The sequence below is a fragment of the Drosophila obscura genome, unplaced genomic scaffold (assembly GCF_018151105.1).
Source record: "Drosophila obscura isolate BZ-5 IFL unplaced genomic scaffold, ASM1815110v1 contig_150, whole genome shotgun sequence".
Lineage (NCBI taxonomy): Eukaryota > Metazoa > Arthropoda > Insecta > Diptera > Drosophilidae > Drosophila > Drosophila obscura.
This window is the reverse complement of record NW_024542736.1, coordinates 3264222-3287379: the sequence shown is the minus strand read 5'-3', so window position 1 is coordinate 3287379 and position 23158 is coordinate 3264222. Positions and strand designations below refer to the sequence as shown.

At 47.4% G+C, this 23158-nt stretch overlaps 7 protein-coding genes across 9 annotated transcripts in view; 2 read left to right on the top strand and 5 right to left on the bottom strand.

Annotated features, from left to right (window-relative positions):
- LOC111074467 (DNA repair protein RAD51 homolog 3) overlaps positions 1-5763 on the bottom strand; it is a 53919-nt gene extending 48156 nt beyond the window's left edge. The window contains exons 1-5 of one of the 2 annotated variants that reach the window (XM_041596467.1): positions 5553-5763; positions 5383-5489; positions 5167-5324; positions 4975-5103; positions 4704-4886 (exon numbers count right to left, since the gene is read on the bottom strand). In XM_041596467.1, coding sequence (XP_041452401.1) covers positions 4716-4886; positions 4975-5103; positions 5167-5324; positions 5383-5489; positions 5553-5743 — 756 coding nt within the window. In that variant the 5' untranslated portion in view covers positions 5744-5763 and the 3' untranslated portion in view covers positions 4704-4715. Of the gene's footprint in view, positions 1-4637; positions 4887-4974; positions 5104-5166; positions 5325-5382; positions 5490-5552 lie in introns of those variants that run through there. The other variant, XM_022367296.2, reaches the window with a different exon arrangement.
- Positions 5764-6054: 291 nt separating this feature from the next.
- Positions 6055-6471, top strand: LOC111074561 (serine palmitoyltransferase small subunit B). The gene is made up of 2 exons (XM_022367412.2): positions 6055-6219; positions 6285-6471. Exons 1-2 carry the CDS (start codon positions 6123-6125, stop codon positions 6440-6442), a joined length of 255 nt encoding a protein of 84 aa, XP_022223104.2. The 5' UTR covers positions 6055-6122; the 3' UTR covers positions 6443-6471.
- Positions 6472-6493: 22 nt separating this feature from the next.
- Positions 6494-8215, bottom strand: LOC111074634 (degenerin del-1). The gene is made up of 5 exons (XM_022367534.2): positions 7928-8215; positions 7658-7874; positions 6943-7598; positions 6778-6884; positions 6494-6718 (listed from the first exon to the last, which is right to left on the bottom strand). The coding sequence occupies exons 1-5, from the start codon at positions 8077-8079 to the stop codon at positions 6552-6554; spliced, it is 1299 nt and encodes a 432-aa protein (XP_022223226.1). The 5' UTR covers positions 8080-8215; the 3' UTR covers positions 6494-6551.
- A 1218-nt stretch (positions 8216-9433) lies between these two features.
- LOC111073810 (phenoloxidase-activating factor 3) lies at positions 9434-11181 on the bottom strand. The gene is made up of 4 exons (XM_022366355.2): positions 10935-11181; positions 10684-10838; positions 10283-10611; positions 9434-10213 (listed from the first exon to the last, which is right to left on the bottom strand). The coding sequence occupies exons 1-4, from the start codon at positions 11017-11019 to the stop codon at positions 9604-9606; spliced, it is 1179 nt and encodes a 392-aa protein (XP_022222047.2). The 5' UTR covers positions 11020-11181; the 3' UTR covers positions 9434-9603.
- A 1518-nt stretch (positions 11182-12699) lies between these two features.
- Positions 12700-14375, bottom strand: LOC111073728 (serine protease grass). The gene is made up of 6 exons (XM_022366236.2): positions 14213-14375; positions 13973-14145; positions 13682-13895; positions 13568-13616; positions 13297-13490; positions 12700-13223 (listed from the first exon to the last, which is right to left on the bottom strand). The coding sequence occupies exons 1-6, from the start codon at positions 14280-14282 to the stop codon at positions 12799-12801; spliced, it is 1125 nt and encodes a 374-aa protein (XP_022221928.1). The 5' UTR covers positions 14283-14375; the 3' UTR covers positions 12700-12798.
- A 1073-nt stretch (positions 14376-15448) lies between these two features.
- Positions 15449-21606, bottom strand: LOC111075855 (NADP-dependent malic enzyme). Of its 2 annotated transcripts, none has more exons than XM_022369400.2 (7): positions 21355-21606; positions 18502-18691; positions 17389-18438; positions 17153-17305; positions 16788-17082; positions 16551-16715; positions 15449-15489 (listed from the first exon to the last, which is right to left on the bottom strand). In XM_022369400.2, exons 1-7 carry the CDS (start codon positions 21369-21371, stop codon positions 15467-15469), a joined length of 1893 nt encoding a protein of 630 aa, XP_022225092.1. In that variant the 5' UTR covers positions 21372-21606; the 3' UTR covers positions 15449-15466. The 2 variants fall into 2 exon arrangements, with proteins under 2 accessions (XP_022225092.1, XP_022225168.1); XM_022369476.2 differs by lacking the exon at positions 15449-15489 and adding an exon at positions 16152-16509 and having other exon boundaries at positions 16587-16715.
- A 456-nt stretch (positions 21607-22062) lies between these two features.
- Positions 22063-23127, top strand: LOC111075995. Its single transcript, XM_041591749.1, has 3 exons — positions 22063-22119; positions 22207-22788; positions 22846-23127. Exons 1-3 carry the CDS (start codon positions 22063-22065, stop codon positions 23086-23088), a joined length of 882 nt encoding a protein of 293 aa, XP_041447683.1. The 3' UTR covers positions 23089-23127.
- The last annotated feature ends 31 nt before the right edge of the window (positions 23128-23158 follow it).

Sequence of the window (23158 nt, the reverse complement as noted above, 5' to 3'; positions counted from 1 at the left end):
GGGGACTGGGAGCCAATCAATACATACCAGCTGCCAGAGCACAGATCTCAGCTCTGCAAGGAGAGTGAAGTGGAGTGAAGTGGAGTAGAGTGGAGCATTTCCTGTCGATCGGAAATATGTGTGTTTTTGTTTTGAAATATGCGCTAATTGAATGTGAAAACCAAATGCAAGTCGCAGAGGAGACGAGATGAGACCCAAATGTACCGAAAACCGAAAACAGAAACAGAAAAGACATCGAAACAGATCAGCAAACAAGAAAAAAGAGAGGCCCCGGCACCAAAGCACAAAGAAAGCGAAAATCGGGAATTGGGCATCGAGCAATGCATTTTGCGCTGTTTGGTTTCTAATTAAAATACCAAAAGGAGCAGCAGCAGCAGCCAAGCCAAGCCAAGCCAAGCCAACCGAAATACACCGAAAACTAAGCTCAGCGGATGATCAAGGTAAGGGGCAGCCGCAGCAGCAGCCTCCTCCAACGTGCGTAAATTTCGTCAGCGGTAAACTTGGCTCAAACAAAACGAAATGGCCCGGTCCTGGACTGGCCTGGACTGGCCTGGTCTGGCCGCGTTGTGTGTTGTTAATGAAGCAGAAAATGCCAGGAATTTTCGCTTGATTGTGCTTGGACCTGCGTCTGCCTCTCTGCCTCGCCTTTTCGCCTGCACTCCACAGATCCTCTGAGTATTTTATTTAGTTATTGAACTGTGGTACCCTGTGTACCCTGGACTCGGTAGCCGCCGCCGCCCTTTTGGGACCGCCGCTGCCGCCTCACAGCGAAATTTTAGCGGAATTTTTGGCGCTTTTTTTCTGCGCTCCGTTGATGTTTCTTTTCTTTTTTTTTAATTAACGCGCGATACGTTTTCAACGTTTTTGAAGGGCCACAGAGCGCACATGATGGGGGCATATAACTCATTGGAATTATGGAGGAAGGAAAAGAGCAAAAGCCGAGAAGACCAGACAGGCGGCGGCGGCGGCGATGTTGGCCAAGAAGAACCAGCGAGAACAGAACGTACATAAACTTTATCCGTCTATAATCTAAATATGTTTCTCTCTGTTGCTCTGTTGCTGTGTTGCTGTGTTGCTCTTTTTCGTTGTTGTCGTGGCTGTTGCAACAATTTGCTGCAAATTGAAAGCCAATTACGTTGTTTGCAGCATGCCAAGGCAGCGACGGCGGCAGCCAGGACCGACCAAGACCGGTGCCCAGGCCATGCCATACCACAGGCAGGCAGGCCACAGATCCACGGCAGACAGGCAAAATTGCGAGGCACACACAGAGCTCTGGCTCTTGTACGAGTAGACGACATAAATATCAAATACAGGTCCATAAATTTGAAACCAATTAGCCAACTTAAATTGATAATAGTTGCTGTTACCGCCGCTGTAGCTGCTTCTGCTGCTGCTGCTGGGAGTTCAGGGCATGGTCTGGCCTAGCATTTGCCTATTGGCCGCAGGAAGCTGTCGCTGATGCCACTCCGGGAACGGGCACTCTCCTCAAGAAGATCGCTAATGGCAATGCCATTCGATGACATACGTCGCTCGTGGTGAGCCGCGCAATTTTCGTTTCGTTCGACAATTGCTGGCCATATATGTATGGGCCACAAAACTGCAGCAGCAACAGCAGCAAGAGAAACTGCAGCGTCTCATATGTCTCATGTCGTGCCTGTCGTGTCGTTCTAATCACAATTGCCTGGCCTGGCCTCCTCCACTGCCTGCGACTGCTGCTGCTGTTGCTGCTGCGCCTTTTTATGGCGCTTTTATGCAAAACAACTTAATTTCAATCCTCAATCCGCTTGCAACAATGCGGCGCGTAAAATATGCACTCGCAGCAAGGCAGGCAGACAGACAGGAGAAGGAGCAACAGCAGCAGCAGCAACAGCAGCAGCAGCAACGACAGCAAAACGAAAGACTTTGGCAACAAACTCGTACAAATGTTTTGTCCATTTGCCTGTGTGTGTCGAGCTGTTATAGAAAATTATCTTAAACTGATTTGATATATATTCAAATAGGCGATGTGCGACACATGTTGCTGCTGTTACATGCAACATTTGCCGTATTTGTTGCACGCAGAAGCCAGAGGAGCCACAAGCAGCAGCAGCAGCAGCCACAGCAGCAGCCACAGCAGTGTCTCTGCCAGGTAGCCAGGTCGTTGTTATTTGTATGAAATGCAATGGATAACATCGCTTACAGTAAACGTTTAGTTTGTGTTTTAATTAAAATATTTTCCTTTTCCCTCCCCGTGGCACCGTGTGGCAGACACCGGGAGACGGCCAGATAGCAGACACGCTGGCAACGACTGGATCAAGATCCAGGCCCAGGCACATCCGTGTCGCTGTGCCCGACAAGTGGCATTTATAAGCAGCATTATAAACTAATTTCGTGGGGCCAATTGATTGGCTAATAGAGCGGCACAAATGGCTAATAGAAAGCAATAGAAAATGCTCCTTCGCCATGATAGAATCTAAGTTAAAATGAGGAATATGATCAGCATTGAGTTAGAGTTAATCCTCTGAGCAATTTAGTTACCCCCCACAAAATGATTAGCAGCCAGCAGCTAGAAACGCGTAACCCTAATAGCCCAAAAAAAAAACAATGAAAAAGCCCCGTGTCTGAGCTGAAAAATTACCCGTTTGTGGCAGAGCCACACGCTTTATAAATGTCAGAGGCGACATTAATGTAGCGCATTTATCTAATTAGACACAGCACAGACACGGCGGCGCAGAGCTCCGCTCCGCTTAATGTCTCACGCCAAATAAATAAATTAATCAGCTAATTGATGAGCATAAATTACGTGGCATGCAAATGAGCATAGCTCTGCGCTGGGGCCACTCGTTTATTGATGGCCAAACTGAATTAGATTGGCCAAATGAGTAGAGCGGAACAGAGCCATCTGACCGATGGCCAGCCCACCCATTGCGACAGATTTCGGCCAATCTCCACGCTCCACGCTCCACGCTCCACTCCACTCTTTTTAGGAGTATTTCTCTCTCTTTCTCCAATCGAAGTGCAGCGTACAACTCAATTAATAACAATTTCTGAGAACAATAAGGCAAGAGGCAGGCCAGGCAATCCTTTTTGGCCAGCATTTGATTATCTCATGGCGGCTGCGACTGCGACTCTCGCTCTCTTTGCTGCTGGCTGCATTCGAAGACCCCGCCGTTATCGGGTGCTGCCATCGAGGCAGTTGGTCCGTCCGTCCGTCGGTCCGTCGGTTCGCAGTGTGGCGGCGGAATTAGCCGACTCTCGCCTGAACTGAACTTTGGCTGTGGTGCACGAGGTTGTGGCCAAATTGCCAGGCCATGCACAGCGAGCGGAATGTTTGTTGCCTTCCCCGTTTCTGTTTTGTTTGGTTTTAATTGAAACCCGTACGAAACGGAAACTGGAAAATGGCAAATGGAAAATAGAAAATGGACTTTCAACTTGCCAGCAGCTCGGTAAATTAGCCAACAGACTATTTCTAATTTCTGCGGCCCCAGGGTCTGCCCTGCAGTGCATTTGCAGGGCATTTGGGAATTTATGGCAGGCCAGGCGGTGTCGAAAATAGCGCCAGCGACAGGCGAGCGATGACGACCACGACGACGGCGACGGCGACGATGCGAGGCTGATGTTGATGTTGATGGCTTTTGCAAGTTTAAGTTACTTTCTAATAATGTAGCGAAGGCAACAACAACAGCAACAGCAACAGATGGCAAGCGATGTGGCTGTTGGCTGTAGGATGTAGGATGAGGCTGAGGATGCATTGCACACGAAAGTCATAAGCGCAGCCGAGGCAATTAAGTTCGAGCGACAAGTTGCGCTGCTGGAAGCCGCCAGGAAACCGCTTGCCTTGCCCCGGCTGCATGGCTGGCTGGCTGGGAGGGTGTGCAGCTGCGCTTACATGTTTATGGCTCGAAACGGATTGCACGTAATGGGATTTGCGCTGAGCGACAGCGATAGCCTGTGACTGCGACTGCCTCAACTGCAGCCACTTCCCCGAGGTTCAGGTTCGGGCTTGAGCTCGGGCTTGGGCTTGGGCTGGAGCTTCCACGGCAGTTTCGACTCCAGCGCCTCAATAAAGCCGATCGCATTACCAATTAGGCGTGCACACTCGGCTAAACAGCCTCCTCCTTGTTGGGCAGGCCAGGCCAGGCCAGGCCAGTGGAAATTGAATTAGTTGTCGCTGCATATGCGTGACTTGCCTCTGCCACAGAGCCACACAGAGCCACAGGTCTGGTCTGGTTTTGGTTTGGCTTGGCTTGGCTTGGTTTGGGTGTCGCTGCTCGTACGTACGTATGTGTAAACATTTTTTACACTTTGCCACATTCCTGCGTCGCGCGCATAAATCAGCCTCTGCTCGCCTGTCAATCTGCAACTGCAACGCCATTGATAGCATCGTCGCTGTGGTTGCCGTTGTCGCCAGAGTGGTTTCGAGGTGCTTTTTAGCAAGTGTTCAGCACCTGGCTGGGTGTGCGCCAGTTGTGGCATTGGCTATGGCTACGACTATTTTCTGTGCCAATGGGAATTATGGCAACTGCCTGGGGATCCTGTTTAGCCATTTTCCATCACTCCAGTCATGCGAAAAATTGTATCAGTGGGGGGGGGGGAATGCATCATTTGACTGATTGAGAGCGCAATTAAGGCGCGAACAACATACATATTTGCCCCAATCTATTATTGATTATCATTATCCAGCGTGGCTTAGACTAAAAGTAAAAGTACAATTCACCATTTACCCGAGATGCGCCTTAATCCTTGACTAATCTGCTCGTTTTCCACAACTTTCCCAGAGAGTGCTGCCCGCTCAGGGAAAACCAGATGCGCTCGTTGATCATGTGCGAATACGTCTCCCCCAGGGCGGGCACGACATGGAATCGGCGGCCGATGCACCGATTCGTCAGCACATTGCTGACGACCCACTGTCCGAAGAGAGAGAGAGAGAGAGAGAGAGAGGTGCACACAACTGGATTATTTAAGGCAAAAGCAAACGGATAGCACCGCACTTACGGCCACTTGGTGTTCGCGCAGCAGTTGCCTCATACTCTCGAGCAGCTCCAGGAGCAGCTCGAAGCTCTGGGCGCCATCCTGCAGCATGCGCAAGGAAAACGCCAGCGAATCGATCACAATCACTTTTATCTGCAGCACATGCAGGCGGGATCTTGAGTAAACAATTCAGTGAACACGCATATATTAACATACATTTGGATGGGCAATCAGGTCCCGCCGAGCGCTCAGGACGGTGGCCATCAACTGGGCTGCATTCGGACAGCTCACGTAGTGGACGTTTTGCAGCATTTTGGACGCCACAAAGTCAGGTGCTCTGTGCTTATACTGCCTCTCCAGGTCTTTGGCCAGTTCTGAAGAAGTTAAAGCAGAAGTTATGGCAGTTAAACATTTAATTTAAGTACCACGCACCTTGCAATCTGTCGGGATGGAAATCCCGTCGGGTGTCTATGAAAAGAGCAGCCCCCTCCAAGCCGCCAGCGGATTTTGGTATTTGCACATTCAAGCATAGCTGCAGGCTGAACAAAACAACAGTCAGACATCATTCAAAACATAATTAAACATAAATTAAACTCATTTACCACATTTTGGTTTTGCCGGTACCCGAATTTCCAACCAATTCGGTGATTTTCCGCAACGCAATTCCACCGCCCAAATATCTGTCCAGACCTTTATGACCCGTTGTTATCTTACTTGATTGGTTTTCCCTTCTTAATATGTCCAAGCACGAGTTATTTAACAGATTACTTAACTTATTCGAAGAACTCGCCATGGCCGCGCCAAAAATTAAACTATAAACAACAAACAGCTGTTTGACATAACCTGCAAGAGCTGGCTGCTATAAAACTTCACATCAGCACTTTACAGCACTCCTAGCAAACTAGTCTGGTGTAAAGATTGCCATTTATATTGTATGGAGACTGTCTCAACAACATAAATATGGATTGTGAATGTATCACAATTACACAGCTTATAACCAAAAAATGTAATACTTAATTTATAGCGTAGAGCATGGTACTTGACTGAACTCTATTTTCGTTATCCAGCACTCCAGTGCCTTGCAGCCCTGCAGCTGCCATATGTTCTTTGTTTACAGTCCACAGCCCACTTGCATCGATTCTGCATTGGACTTTAGTCATTTATAATTCAAAATGTTCAACTTTAAACAATTGGCCACTCACCTGTATCGCCAGTATGAACTGATCACGTGCATTAACATGCTAGAGCCATGGGAGAGGAAGCTAATCAGTGAGTACACACACAGGCTTTAAATACGATAAAATTTCGTTAAACGAAATTATGAATTTTTGTAGATGGCTTCTTCCTGGTCGTACTGGCACTGGTGTTCTTCTCCAGCTGCTGGTATCTGCCCAACTATCTGCAAACCCTGCTGCAGGTGCTCACACCGCCCGCTTGGTCTAGTCAGTCGGAAAATGTCGCCTATGCGGCACAGAAAATGGGCACAAGCTAAGCTTCCACCCATCTGCAGCCATAAATAGGCAACCATAACCAACCACACACATTAATACTCTCCCAATTGAAAGACAACTAGAATGTAAAGAATGAAATGCTATTGTGATTTATTTTGACTGGTCCATAATAATCTGTAAATACTTAATTGTGCCAAACCAAATTCGTTGAACCCACTGAACGATCGTTTTCCTGTGTCGCACGATTAGAAATACCGTCTCCACGATGCGCAGCGCGGAGGTGTTGAAGAACAGACCCACCAGGCCGCCCAACGAGACTGCAAGGAGAGATTTAAGCAAGCGTTCATTGGAGTGTCCATCTGTGGCACGCGCTTACTCAGGAAATCCAAAATGGTTTTCGCCACACGGCGAACATACCGCTGAGTGGGTAGCTCCACGAGGGCCACACGCACCTTTGAGATGTCCTCCGCATCCTCATCGTCGCTGGAGGGACAGGGAATTGCCATCAGTGAAAGGCATACTCAGACCGCGGCGCACTTACCTGTCCGCGGAGTTGTAGATAATATTGTACTCGGGCTCCTCGCAGGCGCTCATGCACTCGCAGGACTTGCGCTCCGACATCAGCTTCTCCCGGACTTTGGTCAGGCAGATCAGGCCGCGATAGTCGCAGACGGGCAGTGAATTCTGGCCGGGCACAGCCATGAAGTGATTCGTGCAATTGCAGTTGAGCAGCTGCAGGAGCACAGTGCACTCCACCACGCAGCCGGAGTAGCTGTAAAACTCGTAAATGCCCTGGCGATCGGGGACGTGCTCGTGGCCATAGCGACATCGCCGCTGCTCCAGGCTCAGATCCTGAACGCTCTCGTCGTTGTGCACTTCGATGACGTTCAGAATGAGCTCCTTGAAGTGGCCCAGCAGCACCGTCTCGCGTATCATTCCCTCGGACAGCTGAAAGGGCACATCGATGGGCGCATGCACATAGATCTGTACATCGGCGGCTGCGTTGAATGTGAGATGTCCAGGGCCCGTCATGCGACTGTTCGTGTACTGGACATGGGCCACCTTGCGTGCCTGGTGCGAGTTGAAGGAGTAGCACAGTCCGTACTCCGTGGCCACGGGCAGGAACTCATCGCAGCAGTCAAACAGCTCGTTCAGGTAGCTGCAGTTCAATATCAACTGATGGCACTTGGTGCGGAACTGAAACAAGGCCACAAATGTGAATGGGCGGCCATTGGAACTCCTCTCTGGCGACATACCACTTCCAGGAGCAGCGTATAGTTGGCGGGACAGCGCAGCTGGGCGCAGTTCTCGCAGCTGCTGCAGACGCCCCGATAGAACACAATCTCGCTGATGAAGTCATCGATGTGCATCTCGTGCTCGACGCCAAAGTGGCTGTCGCTCAGCTCCCAAATCTTTTCGGCGTTGTATATCTCGCACACGGTTATGGCCGGAAATGTCGAGTTCCAATTGAGGCTAGACAATAAGGGCTTTGAGTGGCAGGGACATTGTTGCGGCAAACCACTTACTAAATGGTGTCCAAGCTAAAGGAAACCGATGAGGAGATGTAGCTGTGCAGCAGTGACAGGGAGACGCTGCCAAAAAATGGCAACGACTGATAAAAGGTCACGAAATAGAGTATACCCTTCAGAGCCAAACCCTGCAGGCGGCTCCAATTCATTGTGCATCGTCCGGCGGAAAAATACAAACTGTTGCCACAGGAAATACTTTCAGAGAGCTTTTGGGCCTGCACCCCGTGGCACAATGGAAGCGATTTCAGTGTCGGATATCCATCAATCCTTTGTTCGGCGTGGCTTGGCGTGGCGTGGCGTGTCCTACATTAGCAGCCGAACTACCCTGGTTTATTTCCGTGGATTTAGTTCAATGCTGGGTCGAATGTTTCGATTTTAATGCAGCGTATACATAGTATAAATCATGTGTGGACATGTCAACTTCGTAGGTCAGCCGGGCTATTAATCATTTGTTTGTTTTAAGAATTAAATAGATTAGACGTGGGATATGTGTGGGGAAAGCCCATACCCGTTCCGCCGTAATCGTTATACTAGTATTCGGATTTACTATATGCCGACTCTCTGAACTGTTTAAGGCATGCAATTAATTGCTAACCGCAAATTATAGCATACCAGTCGACTTGCTTAACTCTTTGCTCTGACATGGTGACTCAGTGATTCAGAATCCATACTCAAGAGCACAATATTAGGAAGATTTCATGTAATCTTTAGTTGGCTCTTGGAAATCACGTTGCTGCTGTATGCTGTGAAGAATGATTCACTTGACCGCAAAACTAAACTCCTCAATCGCAAAGGAGCTGAAGTCTTTCATTCATCACTGCGGTTTCGTTTTCGTGCTGACCCATTAAAGGAATTCCCAGCTGGGATCTGGCGATAAGCCTTGAACTTCGCGACGTCATATATCCACATGAGTCAGTTCTAGGTTCGGGTAAATTTCAAGCCAATTAAATGTATGAATTAATCCCTAAAAATAAAAAAAAAAACAACTTAACAAGTGAACCATTCATGTAGTTTCACGAAAACACTAATTGCCCGAAGATTCCCATAGATGCTGAGATATTTACTCCTAAATTGAGCATGCGTCAGAGCTCAGACAGCTGAGATATAAGAAACACATATAAGGCATCCAATTGATTCCACAATAAACCAATAAACAAACGAGAAGGAACGTGCGAGTCGCTTCTGGGGACGCGACTCTACTTATACCCGTACTCACATGAGTCTGGAAACCAAATTTCGTTTCTCTAGCTCTTATAGTCTTTGAGATCTAGGCGCTCATCAAGACGGACAGACGGACGAACAGACAGACATGGCTATATCGACTCGGCTATTGATGCTGATCAAGAATATATATACTTTATGGGGTCGGAAACGTTTCCTTCTCTGCGTTGCACACATCCACTTTTACCACAAATCTAATATACCCCTTAACTCTTTTTTGAGTACGGGTATAAAAAGGAAAACCCATTCTCAACCCATCATAAGTACCTTCCAAACTTTCAATTTTATGCTGCAAATCTTAAACATTTATTATACAAAAACTATGCAAATAACTCTTAAAGTATCTATGGCAAAGGGCTGTTAAAGCTACGGACATAAATAAAGCGAATGTAGTAGAGGCGTGGAGGACTGCAGGAGTATTCGTTAGGATCGGAGCTGCCATTCAACTGGTGTCAGTATAGATTTTGCGTTATCCAGGGCAGCATATCGATGAGATTGGCAAAGACGCCGGGCTGATTCCGGTTGGTGCCACACCGCTGGCCGCCAAACGAGATGACGCCGTACTGCACGAAGCGGTAGTTCTGCTTGAAGCGATGCTTGAAGAACAGCGGGCCGCCGGAGTCGCCGCGACAGGTGTGCGCGATGCCGGAACCGGTGGCGCAGATATGATTCTCATTGACGGGCGCATTGTTGTAGTAGCTGCGGCAAACGGAGACATCCTTGCGGGTGATCAGAGCTCGCTGCTGTATGGAGGCAGCGTCATCCTTGTCCGTGCGACCCCAGCCGGCAATCAGGAAGCTCTGATCGTGGGCCAGCTCCTTGGACTTGTCGTCGATGGGCAGGCAAATGGGTGCAATATGCGACTTGGGCAGCACCACGGCTCGGTCCAGCTTCACCAGCGCAATGTCATTGTTGATCGAGCCGTGCGCATAGCCGGGATGGACGCGAACATCTTCCACCCCAAAGTCCTCGTGCGGCGGCTGGCACACCCTATGAATGCCGCCCAAATATGTGCAGTCCTCCTCCTTGTCCAGATCGTGCTCACCCAGACGCACGCCAAGCCTGCAACATTGGGAATTTCCCTCAGCGTTAATTCAATTCAATTTAATTGCCGCTTCGAGTTGTACTTACAGCGTCGGCTGCTGCACAATGCAATGGGCAGCGGTGAGGATGAAGCGATCGCTGATCAGGCTGCCGCCGCACAGGAACTGGCGGCCGGAGGTCTCGTACTTGAGCAGCGCCACCCACGGAAACTCACCGGGCTTCGAGTTGCGGCCGCCACTCACCTTGGGATTGCCCCTGTTGCCGCATTGGGTGACGGAGTCGAGCAGCCGAAGACCCTGCGGATCGATGCGGTTCAGGTCACGGGGTGCAGCGCGTGCCGTCTTTGCGGCTGCGGGCCTCTGCTCGGTCAGTGATAGCCGTGTGCCAGTGTCGCCAGGGCAGCATAAATGGAATTCCTGCAAACACGTGGGGAGGGACAAGTTACAGAGGGAGTTTTGATTTTTTTTCGATTTTTCTCCTGAACTTACATCAGTCTCTCCGGTGCACTGCATCTGTCGCATTTGGTTCTGCAAGCGTCGCGGTATATTCCGTCCGTAAATGCTGAGCAGCTGCTTCACAAAGCCGCACTCCTGCGACGGCACACACAGGCCCGAGGCGCCCGCAGGTGTCACACAACTGCTCTCTGAAAGCAACAAAAAAAACAAAACACCAAAGTTCCGTAAACGCCCATTCCAGACGACCTCTAACCTCCTCCCTTGTGGGGGGGGGGGGCACTTACGTGTTAGAACCAGCTCTGGCCCGACGACAATCAGCCAGATGAAGCTCAAGCTTAGGCTGCTGTATGTGAATATGGTGGTGGCCATCCTGCTCCGATATCTGTGAGTGAGATTTGCTATGCGATCTATCAGCTGCCGCTCAGTGGAACCAGCGAAACCAGTCGTATAATTTTTATCGGATAGACTGCCGGTGGATAATAATGTCCAACATGCGCGCTCAGCCGATCAACGGAGAATGAGCCGCAGATCGTCGTGGGCCGAGCTTTTGTAAGCGCTCAACGCCTCATCGCTCAGAGATTGATCGTGTGCGCCGCTCCGGGGGATGCATAATTGCCTCGACTCGCGCCAATACCCAGTTCGAATACCCAACTGGTCTCCTACGCGGTCCCAGCGCGCACGTGTTGACGCAGATTAGCTCAACGCTCGCCTGCAGCGTGGGAAAAGCGATTAAATTCCAGGAAACCCCCCATCGAACCTCGATCACTCTCTCGCGCTGGAAGAGACTTTTCTCGAAAGTTCTCTCCATCTCTCACTGGCACGCGTCGGTAGAGAGACACAGACCCAGACCCAGACTTAGAGCCGTAGTCGGGGTGTACACCCATTATAGTCGGTACTTTTTTTTTTGTTCACTGCCTCCCTCCCTTGTACGAGAACGAGAAGTTTAATTAAAGCGTTTTCGAAATGTAATTTCTATCGCAAGTTCCCCACTCACACGCCCCATGGGAGAATAGACTGACAGACAGGTAGTATCTCTGTCTGTGTGTGTGTATTTTTCTGCTACCTTAAAAACTCGTTCTTTTGGATGCTCGCATGTGTAACAACAATATGGAATTTCCAGAACTGAAAACCCCAAGTGCAATGGCATATCAAACTCTTAATTCGCAAATGCGTGGAGCACAAAAGCTAATAAAAAAAATCCCCCAAATGTTGTGGTTTTCTAAAAAAAAAAAAAAACCATCCTTCTATGATACATGGCCAGCTGTCAGCCAATTTCCATTGGGCACTCCCACACCCTCCATTAGGATAGGTCAGCAAGACACACACAGGCGGCATGGGAGGTTCCACCATGCTTAGCCATAAATAAATATGTTTAATCTACGAGCCACATAATCAGATTGTGTGTACACTCCCACCACTCGCCCATAGTTAATGGCAATTGAACTGATAAACTAATTACATTATCTGTGATAATTTAATGAACAAACCCAAGTACTCCAAGCCCATCGATGAATTACTCATCCGACTCGTTGCATATTTAAAATGATATATTTTAATATTCATGGAAATGGAGAAATTATTAGCCGGATATGCAATAATCATGGCTGGTAACCATGGAATAATGATAAGATATATATTTTAATGATTCATCAGAACAGAAGCAACGTTAATATATTCTTATAACTGTATTAAACTTTGCACTAAAGATACGAATGAAAAGTAGATACAAACACTTGCTGTGATTGTTTCAACAGAGTAATACTCGTACTCGCAGCTTAGTGCCACCCTTTTCTAAGAATAAGTGTCTTCGTAAATAGTAAATACTTGGAAATAACTGGAGCAATCTGTTGCTGCTTGCTGCAATCTTCTTTCCATTTCTTAAGGTGATTGATCATTTCTGAACAGTTTGTAATCATATTTATTTCATACGTATGATATAAAGCAACTCAAATATTACAGATTTAGATGGCTTGTGGAATTGCAAACCACATCCCAACCACACAATCCCCTGGACAATTCATCCCCCCCAACGTGGAAACTTTTGAATAAGTTTACTAATATGAATATACGCGTTTAATGTATTTATTTTTGTTTCCTAATTACTTAAGTACCTACTAATATTGGATGTAGATCATTTCTCGCTCTGTCTTACAGGCCGTGGCTTGCCATGGTGTCTGTTATCCATTGGACATACTCGCCGACATTCGTGTAGAGGCCGGGCAGACTCACTTGGCCGCAGGAGACGACACCCTGGCTGACGATACCAAACTCCACCATGCGCGGTGCAAACTCTCCCAGATAGCGGGAGGGCGCCTGCAGTGGGCCGCCGGAGTCACCTTTGCAGGAATCCTGCAGATCACCGCCGCCGACGCACAGCTGGGTGAGGGGCACCGGACGTCGGTAGGCCTGCGAGCAGGCCGAGCGTGGCTGGAGGGGCACATTCGCCTGCAGCAGGACGTCGGAGGAGGAGCCGTTCTCCGTGGTGCCCCAGCCGGTCACAAAGTACGTGCTGATCTGCTCCGCCTGCTGCTTCAGCTCATCTGTAATGGGCAGGCAGATGGGCTTGATGTGCTCTGCCAAGGAGAAAGAGAGGCAGGTTTAAGCCAAGGACTGGGCGAGTGGGTGGGCGATCGATTGGGGACTTACTCTGAACGGGAACGCTTTCCTTTAAGCGCAGCAGGGCAATGTCGTGCATGATGTGACGGGCATCGTAGTGCTCGTGGATGATGTACTTCTCAATGCCCACATCCACAACGGGCGGAGCACACTTCTTCTTGCGTCCCTGCTGCCTGCAGTCCTCCTGCGTTGAGATCCGATGCTCGCCCAGCCGTATCGCATCCCTAGAGGAGAGAGGAGAGAAGATGGCCCAGATCAGTTGGGGGCTAATCAGAGATATTAACTTTGTTTTCTGTCTTACAGGTCATCCTGGAGGCCATGCACACAATGGGCAGCAGTCAGGATGTAGCCTGAAAAGGTATCAAATAATGCACTTCAGAGGCATGTAAAGACTAAGGCCAGCAGGGGGACCTACGTTCTGAGATGAGGGCGCCGCCGCAGAGGAAACGCGCCTCCCCAAATTGTTGGTAACGCAGCAGGGCCATCCAGGGCCGGGACGACAGCTTCACCTCATAGCCATTGGCCACGCGCTGGCTCAGAAAGTTGCCACAGTCGAAGCTCTCGTCCTTGAACAGAGCCATCACCTTGGAGTTGTGCTGAATCTGGGCAGCAGGACAGCAAAAGTGACGCTGGAAGAGCAAATCAAATCAAATCGAATCGAATCAGACGAGCTTGAGATTGCTGTGGGATTGATGGTGATGCTTACCACACCATTGATCTCGCCGCAGGAAGCCTTCTGCAAGTAGCTGGCATAATCGGCTGGCACACTCTGTCCCGCCGTCTGGCTCTCCGTCAGTCGTTGCTCAATGTCCTTGCAGGAGGAGAATGGCATGCACTGGCCCGACTCCCCATTGGGTGTGGTGCACTCATCGGCATAGGCTGTAGATTGTATTTCAATGTTAGCTATGGGCTTGAGGCTGTAGGCATGAGAATTCATTGCTCTAACCTGCTCCAGCGGCCTGTACACCGAACACGAGGGCAATGCCACAGACAGCAACAAAGCATCTGCTTATCATTTCTGAGAACTGATCGAAACCCAAACGAAACCTGTGATTGTCCGATGCGGAATGCGTTCTCAATCGAACGCTCAGAACTCTACTGGAAGCTGCTGATCTCAGCGCTCAAGTTTTATGCCTGAGAGAGCTCAGGCTTAGTGTCTCAGAGAGCTCCATTCAGAGCTCAGCTTGTACATATGTCCGACAGAGAGAGAGAGAGAACCAGATTGAGCGGCTTTGATACCGCTCCGATCAATGCAAAATCTCCATTGTTGTCGTGAGATTTGTTCGCTCTTTATGGTCAGAACAATACCCGTATATGGGAATATGCTAATATATTCCAGCATTTCATTGCACGACGACGAAAACAAAGCGCACACTTAATAATTCGAAGTTTTTGGCTCAAAACTTGTCTTGACGGCAGCTTAGGTTCTGCGCTCTGAAAGCTTCCCGCTCAAAGCTCCCACTGCGACAGCGTGAATCTTCCATTTCACTCAACATTGTAGAGAACCAAGAGAAAAGTGCAGTAAATCCACAAATATCCAAAGCCAGATTTAAGCTTCACTCTCTCAGTGCTGTAAAAGCTAAACGGAAGCGCATTTAATTTCACTCAATATTAAAATATCTCCTGTTAGTTTCTGTTTTTTCTGTTTAATTTTTATTGTTTATCGCACATCATCAAATCTTGTCAATTGTACAATGGCTGAATCGGTCCGATCGATTGGGGGCATAGTGGTGGTTGGGGGCTGGGTGTTGGGGGCGTGGTTTTCTCTATATCAATGGATAGTTGTAGTACATTTGGGTTGACCTTGTGTAACAATAAATTATGTGTAACAAAAGCTGCTTAACTGCGTTAACAAATATCAGACATGGCTCAACAACAAACAATATCGATATATGGGTATAGCTATAGCTATGGGTATATATATATAAATAAATGCCCGCACGGATATCCACACACAGGATACACATGGGGCACAACTGAACCAATATACGAATCATAGTCGCTAAAACTTATGTATGTTGCTTTACTTTTTGCGTGGGGGTGTGGGGGTCTTTTGGGGGCTTGTGCTCTCACCAGTTCTCGGAGCTGTCTTAGCTTGCTGTCGGTTGGGTTTGGCCAATTGTTGTAGGCGGTCGTTGGTAGTGGGTTGGTTGGTTGATTGCTTGCTTTGGGGAGTTGTTTGGTTGGTTGGTTGGCTAATTTATAGAATCTCTTCGTTTTGTTCTGTATGGCAACGAAAGGGAAACATAGCAATATATATATATCAATCAAACAATTATCGAGTTTCGCAGCTATTAATTATGAGTTATGAGCAAGCAGTGGTTTTGATATAGATATATAATAGATGTAGCTGCTCGCTTGATGCCGCCTTCAGAGTTAGTTACAGATCAGCCAACAGATAGAGACACACAGAGAGAGAAAGAGGGGGGGAGAGCGTTAGAGGGCAAGCGAAAGCCAAGAGAGAGAGAGGAAAAGTATTGCGGTTAGGTATAGCAAATCAAAAGCATAGCACATAGCAAATACATTTAGTAGTAGAATTAATAGGCAAGGAAATACTGAGGTTTCAGAGTCATCGTCAACGTAATCGTCACGTCACAGTCATTGTTATCGATCACAAAACAATAAACATTATAATTTATACAAAAACTAAAAACATATATCCATAACATACATACATATAAATACATACATATATATAGACAATAATAATACTATGCATAAGAAACATATTGAAAAGTGTACATGTAACGATTATTCCGTTGCGCCCGTCGCTTGAATCTCTAAACGCCTCTGGCCCCTTGCCTCTAGCCTCTAGCAGGTGCAATATAATTAACAAAGAGTGTGCACTCCTTTTGGCAGGGTTGACCATTCGTTGGCTGGTTGGCTAATTGGCTGATTGGCTGGGCAAACGGAGGCAAACGAATCAATCGCAAACGCAGCAACATATATACATATATATGTAGGCATAGCAGCTGAAATCTGTTCTTTTTGTTTGTGTGTGCTGTCTGGATGCGGTAGCTTTGGTTAGTAGATTGATTGGCTTGGTGCTGGATGGTGAACGAACGCATTGGAAGTAGTACGAGCAGTAGTAGTAGTAGCAGTAGTAGAAGTGGGTTAGGAGATGCAAAAACATAGAGAGTAGGTGGTGCCAACACGCTTGAGCTTGAACTTGAACGCTTGGCTTGGCTATGGCTTGGCTTGGGCTTGCTTATTTGATGGCGGCAATGAGCGGGCTTTCAGCGCCTGCAACAGAATGAAAGAGAAACACAAAAATTAGTAATCACTTTTTTTTCCATAGAGCTTGGTGGGCACTAATTCACGAGTCTTAATGTAGGGCATGCGCGGCCAGGTCCAGGTCACCGGCATCGAGCACTCATAGTTGAAGTTATACAGCTGATCCTCCAGCCACTTGCGCTTGTCCTGTGGCTCCGGATAGGTGGATGCCAGACCTAAAAAAACACACAAATAAAATACATATATTATGGCACATCTAGAGGGCTGATCTGATTCAATTTCCGTACCCTTGTCATAGGCACACTTGGTCACACCAATGGCAATATTCATGGACACATCACGGATGCTCGCCAGCGGCGGATACAGCGAGCCGCGCTCAATGTCGGTCGCCTCCGTAAAGTTGGCCAGCTCCTGGGCGGCAATCAGGAACATGTCATCGGGTATGTGATGCGTGCCAGTGCAGATCACGCCCAGACCCACGCCAGGGAAGATGTAAGCGTTGTTGCCCTGGCCCGGATTGTACGTCTTGTCGCCCACTTTGACCGGTGGGAAGGGCGAGCCCGATGAGAAGATCACGCGAGCCTACAAGTAAATATAAATATAAATAAAATAAGTAGTGGCAAGTCCCCCCTTTGGGCTGGGTGAAACGCACATCCGTGTTCTGGTACGCCTCGTCGGCTGTGCATTCCGCCTTGCTGGTTGGATTGGAGAGGGCAAATATCACGGGCCTCTCGTTGTTGTCCGCCATGGTGCGGAGAATCTTGGGCGTGAACAGGCCGGCACAGGCCGATGCACCAATGAGCACCTGCAACATCAACAAACAAAAAAAAACAGTCGCAAGTCAGCGAATCAGTGAAAGGAGGTGCCACGATGCGGATTTCCACTCACATTGGGCTTGATGGCCGTCACAATCTGCTCGAGATCCGCCATGGGTTCAACGTCCTTGGCATAGTTGACTTTGTGACCCTCCAGGTTGCCCACTTTGCGAGTGGTCGTCAGCAGACCGTCAATGTCCACCATGTAGATCTTGTGGTAGGCCTCTTCGATGGGTACGCCCTCGGCCACCATGGCCTTGACGACCAGATCGGCAATGCCGATGGCAGCCTCACCGGCGCCGGCGAACAGGAAGGTGTAATCCTTGAAGGATTTGCCGGTGATGCGCTTGGAGGCATACAGTCCGGCCACAGCCACGGCGGCAGTGCCCTGGATGTCGTCGTTGAAGGTGCAGTAGTTGTTGCGGTATTTGTCCAGGAACCTAAATGCATTGTGATTGCCAAAGTCCTCGAACTGGATGAGGGTGTTCTGCCCGTAGCGCTTCACCACCGCCTCCATGAACTCGTCGATGAAGTCGTCGTACTCGCGGCCGACCACACGCTTCTGGCGCAGACCCACATACAGGGGATCCTCCAGCAGATCGATGTTATTGGTGCCCACATCCACCACAATGGGCAGGCACTGGTGCGGCTTGATGCCGGCGAGGGCCGTGTACAAGGCCAGCTTGCCCACGGGAATGCCCATGCCGCAGGCACCCAAATCGCCGAGGCCGAGAATGCGCTCGCCATCGGTCACGCAAATGGCCCGCACATTTGGCTCCGGCCAGTTCTTCATCACATCGAAGATGTGTCCCCGATCGTTGTAGGTGACAAAGAGGCCGTGGGGACGCCTGTAGATCAGACCGAAGCGCTGGCAGGCCAGGCCCACGGTGGGCGTATACACAATGGGCATGAGATCCTCAATGTTCTCGGAGAGGAAGCGGAAGAAGAGCCGCTCGTTGCGATCGTGCAGATCGCTCAGATACAGATACTTGTTCAGCGGCTCTGTGTAGCGATTAACGGCGATTTTGCACAGCTGCAGCTGCTCCTCCTGCGTCTTGAAGCGCGCCGGCTGCAGGCCATGGATGCCCAGCACTTGGCGCTCCTCCAAAGTAAAGGCCAGACCCTGCAAAGAGCAAGAGATTGCTCAAAGTGGGGAGCCTGTTGGGGCTGTGAGTGGATCTCTTACCTTGTTGAGACGCGGATCACGGATGTGATCGATGCCTCGCACCTGCGATGGGCAGATAATGTCACCCACCACCTCATGATAGCGACGGGCCTCGCACAGTGCCAGAGCCGAGACAGCCGGGGATGTGGTTGTTCCTGCTGCAGTTGTGGAAGTGCCGCAGCGGCACAGTTTCCCAACAGTGCCACACAGACTGCAATGGAAAAGGGGGGGGAGGTCGGAAATTGCATATAATTTATCAGTTTGTCAATTGTAGAAAGGCAATCACCGGGCAAACCCCCACTGACAATGATGACACTCTTGACATTGTCACTGGAAGAAGTACACGTACATATCAAATATAATACAATATATCTTATATATATATATAAATGAGTATATAGATGTTTGCGTATATTTTCAAGGTTGCAATCAGCTGGTTTTTGTTTATCAGCGCAAAACAAAAAAAGCGAAAGGCTGTCTTTGCATCCCGAAGCTTTTAATACCCTTACAAAGCCATGGTTTCTACAATAGGTTTAGGATTCTATTTTGATGAAATCTTTACAAGTGATTTATAACCATATCATAGCACAAATGTGAACCTTTGGTTGGGATTAGCTTTGGAAAAATTCCCAGTTTCACTTAGAATAAGTATTCGACCGGTAAGTTCTATGAGAAATATATGATATGGGAATCCGATTTTGATTATTATTGCCTCTCCTATACATACTATGTATATCTATTATTTCTATTGTTTGCTTTATTTGTTTCCTGAACAAGCGTTCCTTGGGAAGATAAAGAACTGATAGATAACTAAAAAATGTATGGAATAGTTTAAATATAAGCATAATAACGCTTTATCGGCTGTTAATAATAATAGTCAAGAATATATAAGAATTAAAGAATCGAAACTGATTCCAGCTATGCTGTAAAAACCTTCAATCGAATCATAATACCCTCTAGCAGGGTATAGTATAAAAAAATAAGTCACATTGCCAAGAACCCCTTCTCCTCTCCACAGATAAGAAAGATAGATGGATGGATAGCACCAAAAAAAAGAAAAAAAAAAAAACATGGCGTAACATGGCGTTTAACATATATGTATTGCAAGTATTATTATTATTTGTTTAGTTGTCGCTAATTGCAGAGAGTTATACAGAAGGGGGAAAAAACCGCAGAAAATATGTAGAGTCGTGTGACTAAGTCTTCTCTTAACGGTTCATTGATGAAATCATGCTCTCCAGATCTTTGGAGATTTTATGGTATAGCGGAAACCCGTCAGTGACGTGAGCACATCAGAAGCGCATGACGCCGCCGCGAGCCGCGTCACCCCCATCCATCCACGCGACTGGTAATGTAACCCGATGAGAGAGCTTCTGGGCTGATAATTATCGAAAGAGTTGCTAGGGGGCCAGAAGTAGGGGCGGATGTGTTTAGGTAACGCTATCATTCCCCCGTCAGTGGAGAACTGGCATGACATGAGCCCAGCAAGTGCTAAACAATTTCGCATATCTGCCTCCATCCAAACCAAATTTGTACGGAATACGAATAAATGCGTGTCGTTAAATGTTTTCCAGTTTTTCTGTAAGGGTGTGAGTGTGTCTCTCTACAGTGGGTACCAGAACTATGTGTTCGCCTAAAGGGTCAGGTGTTGTGCGACACACGATAAAAAGGTTACTATTAAGGTAATTAGAAACCTCTCCATAAATCACCAGGTACAAATGTTCCACGAAGGAAGGTATAAGTACCTGTTTGCAATTGCAGAACAATTGGTTAGGTTCTTCCTTAAACTTTTAAGATACAGATCGATTCTATTTAATCTATTCTTTCCAATTTGTATTAGTTCCTTGAATCTCTGAAAGGTATGGGCTTTCTGCTCTCATCGACTACAATTTTTAATGGATATTTGAATATATTTAAGGGAAAAAGCTTTTGCTCTTCAGGGTGTGCGAATATATAAGAGACCCACTGTCTGTATGTGGAGGGCGACAGCTGACCAGAAGGCTCTTGTGTGTGTGTGTGAACTTGAACAAGTCAATGTACTCTTATTGGATATTTGGAATGCGTCAGCCATCTAACGGTTTGCCAGAGAAAGAGATGGTAAGCAGCCCACCTGGGCTAGGGGGCGTGAGTGGGAAGGAAGGTGCGCCGCGAGAGAAACATTTTGTTCTTGTGTTCTTTTGATGAACTTGGCAACGAAAAAGTGCTTACAAAAGCACAAACACACCAGCAACAGCCTCATTAAGAGCAGGCAAAAGCCAAACGCCAGCACATCTGTCGGTATACACACTAATTTTAGAATTTTTCGCCAGTTTCAGCCAGAAAAGCCGTGTGCATATGTGTCTATGTCCATGTCCATGAACGTGAAGGTGTCGAGTCGCCTGGTTAATGGTATTGATTTTTCTCAGCTGTTTTTGGCAGCGAACAAATGTGCGGAGAAGAGCAGCGTCGAGTGCAGTCGAATCGAATCTTATGCAATGCAAGGAAGGAAAGTAAAAAGGAGGATGCCAAAGAATGTCCGATCGCCCAGCAGCTGGGCGAGGAAGCGGGTCAATGCCAGGCCATGTGCGAATATGTTTTATATCCCTCTCTCTCTCTCAGGCATCCCTTGGTAAGTACATGCGTGTGTGTGTGTGTGCGACTAAAAACGAAAGCTGCGCAAAGGCATATGATGCGGGAGGAAGGAGAGCAGACGTCATTTGGCGGCCATCCGTCTGCCTCGTCAGCCCCGCGTCGACTAGGTCACTGGGCTAACAGCTGGGGCAGTGCCACTGTGCCACTCGCCATGTTGCATAATGCCCCATTGGCAGCTCCTCCCAATCGTGTAACCGTAACTGGAGTCGAGTCCCTTTTGCCGTTGGCTTGGAAAGCACTTACCTTGGACGTGAAAACATTGTTGCTTCCTCGAATTGCTTTTGTCGATGTTAACTTTTAGATAAATTTATTGCTTTTATGGAGTGACACTTATTCAAAGGAACTTGCTACACTTTTAATACTTTTTGTTAACTTTTTTTCGTGTGTCGTGCGGAACGAATTGAAATACCGACCACCCTTATTTCCAGGGAAAGGAATTAATAAGAGAACGCGCGGGCACAACAACCACCACAAGCGCGATGCCGATTTTGAATAAAGCTTAAAGTACATAAATGTATCGATGTATATTTTTTGGCGGATATTTCACCATCGATATTTTGGTTTGATTTTTGCAACTGAACTTTGTGAAACGTCGCACGTCTCCAAAATAAAATTGTTTCCTCGTGCCATCGTCTACTATTTGGTTGCTCCAGTTCATAAAGTCTCTGAGATCTATAACAAACAAATAAATTTTTCAAATTTTAAATACCGATATTTTTTATGTATAAAAGAAAACATCGAAACTGATTTCATGGAGATGAGTATTTCAGTTCATTCTGAACTAGTTATTTTGCTTGTGGTGAAGCAACGAACATTTACTTGTTTTATGTGAGCGCAAATATGAAATTGGAAATTCAGCAGGGCAACAAGAGAATAGGTCATTTCTGGTGAAGTTATAACTTGCTCCCTGATCAATGATCACAAAAATTATATGATCACTGATCATGATACATGAATCAGTTCCGTTCCACAGGAAAAAGTAATCGGAACCAGAAAACTGATGAGTTGGTATTAAAATACCAAGCGCAGGAATGCTTTCGATATAACAGCTGACAATTGTTTTGTTTTCATATTAGTGTGTTTGTTTTTTCAAAGGAATGGAGCAAAGTAATTTTTGTGTTAAAGAAGTGTCAATTGCTATTTACTAATCCCATCCCTATTGCAGGTGACGAGAAAAGGTGGACCTCTAATACCACACAGCTACTACTGCAACTGTTTTTGGACAGAAAGAAAGATATTCAGGATCCGCTGAAGAAAAAAAGGGATGTGTGGAAGTTCGTTGTCCTAGAGCTAAAGGAGCATGGTATACACGAAACGGAGGTTTCGGTTGACCGTAAGTATAGGAACTTGAAGAAAACGTATGAAACGATCACCAGACAGAAAAGGCAAACGAGGTGGGAACACTTTGAGAGAATGCATGCCATTCTTGGCCACCAACCTGCAGTATTCGTATCCCCACGTAAGAAAAGGCGCAGCCCTGAAGTCCTATATTTAAATGACTGCCCGGAAGATCAGAATGATGGAATGGTGGATTATGATGATTCGTATTCCGCCAGTACGAACTCAAAAACGATAAAAATAGAACCGGAGGTGATGTGGGAGTCAAGCCCAATGGTCGACAAATGCAACATGACTGATACGGAAGCGAGTTCGATATCCGGCAGCAACTACTCTGTGGTGAGTATATTTTGAATAATTGATTTATCAAATGCTAACACTGCTTTCTTTTAACAGACGAAAGAAAGGGAATTGCAATGTGCCACCTCGAATTCCAGTACTGTAGTAAACATCCTGCAGGACCTCGTAAAAGATGCGAAGCAAGTCCCAGCAAAGCCACCATTTAAAAATATGGAAGTATTGACGTACTGGGACTTTTTGCTAAATGATATGACGCCAGCGGCGGCAAGAGAAGCTCGCCATAAAATAACTAATCTGCTACAAAATTTTGTCACCGCCAATCCAAAAAAAGAATTTTAGAGACCTAGGTAGCATAAATATAATGATTGTCTGATTTAATTTCTGTTTTTCTCGTGTTTATAATTCCCAC

Bases quoted from the DNA above. Each gene is read 5' to 3' on its own strand.
- LOC111074634 (XM_022367534.2), bottom strand. From the start codon at position 8,079: ATGAATTGGAGCCGCCTGCAGGGTTTGGCTCTGAAGGGTATACTCTAT. The intron at 7,599-7,657 runs GTATGTCGCCAG...GCCTTGTTTCAG, and splicing joins ATACGCTGCTCCTGGAAGTG to TTCCGCACCAAGTGCCATCA. The intron at 6,719-6,777 runs GTAAGCGCGTGC...CTCTCCTTGCAG, and splicing joins AACCATTTTGGATTTCCTGA to TCTCGTTGGGCGGCCTGGTG.
- LOC111073810 (XM_022366355.2), bottom strand. From the start codon at position 11,019: ATGGCCACCACCATATTCACATACAGCAGCCTAAGCTTGAGCTTCATC. The intron at 10,612-10,683 runs GTAAGTTCAGGA...ACGTGTTTGCAG, and splicing joins AGTGCACCGGAGAGACTGAT to GAATTCCATTTATGCTGCCC. The intron at 10,214-10,282 runs GTAAGTACAACT...CCAATGTTGCAG, and splicing joins ATTGTGCAGCAGCCGACGCT to GCTTGGCGTGCGTCTGGGTG.
- LOC111074561 (XM_022367412.2), top strand. From the start codon at position 6,123: ATGTTCAACTTTAAACAATTGGCCACTCACCTGTATCGCCAGTATGAA. The intron at 6,220-6,284 runs GTGAGTACACAC...GAATTTTTGTAG, and splicing joins ATGGGAGAGGAAGCTAATCA to ATGGCTTCTTCCTGGTCGTA.
- LOC111073728 (XM_022366236.2), bottom strand. From the start codon at position 14,282: ATGATAAGCAGATGCTTTGTTGCTGTCTGTGGCATTGCCCTCGTGTTC. The intron at 13,896-13,972 runs GTAAGCATCACC...TTGCTCTTCCAG, and splicing joins GCGGCGAGATCAATGGTGTG to CGTCACTTTTGCTGTCCTGC. The intron at 13,224-13,296 runs GTAAGTCCCCAA...TCTCCTTGGCAG, and splicing joins GGAAAGCGTTCCCGTTCAGA to AGCACATCAAGCCCATCTGC.
- LOC111075995 (XM_041591749.1), top strand. From the start codon at position 22,063: ATGAATCAGTTCCGTTCCACAGGAAAAAGTAATCGGAACCAGAAAACT. The intron at 22,120-22,206 runs GTATTAAAATAC...GTTTTTTCAAAG, and splicing joins ACCAGAAAACTGATGAGTTG to GAATGGAGCAAAGTAATTTT. The intron at 22,789-22,845 runs GTGAGTATATTT...TTCTTTTAACAG, and splicing joins CCGGCAGCAACTACTCTGTG to ACGAAAGAAAGGGAATTGCA.
- LOC111075855 (XM_022369400.2), bottom strand. The intron at 17,083-17,152 runs GTGCGTTTCACC...ATTTACTTGTAG, and splicing joins AGGCGTACCAGAACACGGAT to GCTCGCGTGATCTTCTCATC. The intron at 16,716-16,787 runs GTACGGAAATTG...GTGTTTTTTTAG, and splicing joins CAAGTGTGCCTATGACAAGG to GTCTGGCATCCACCTATCCG.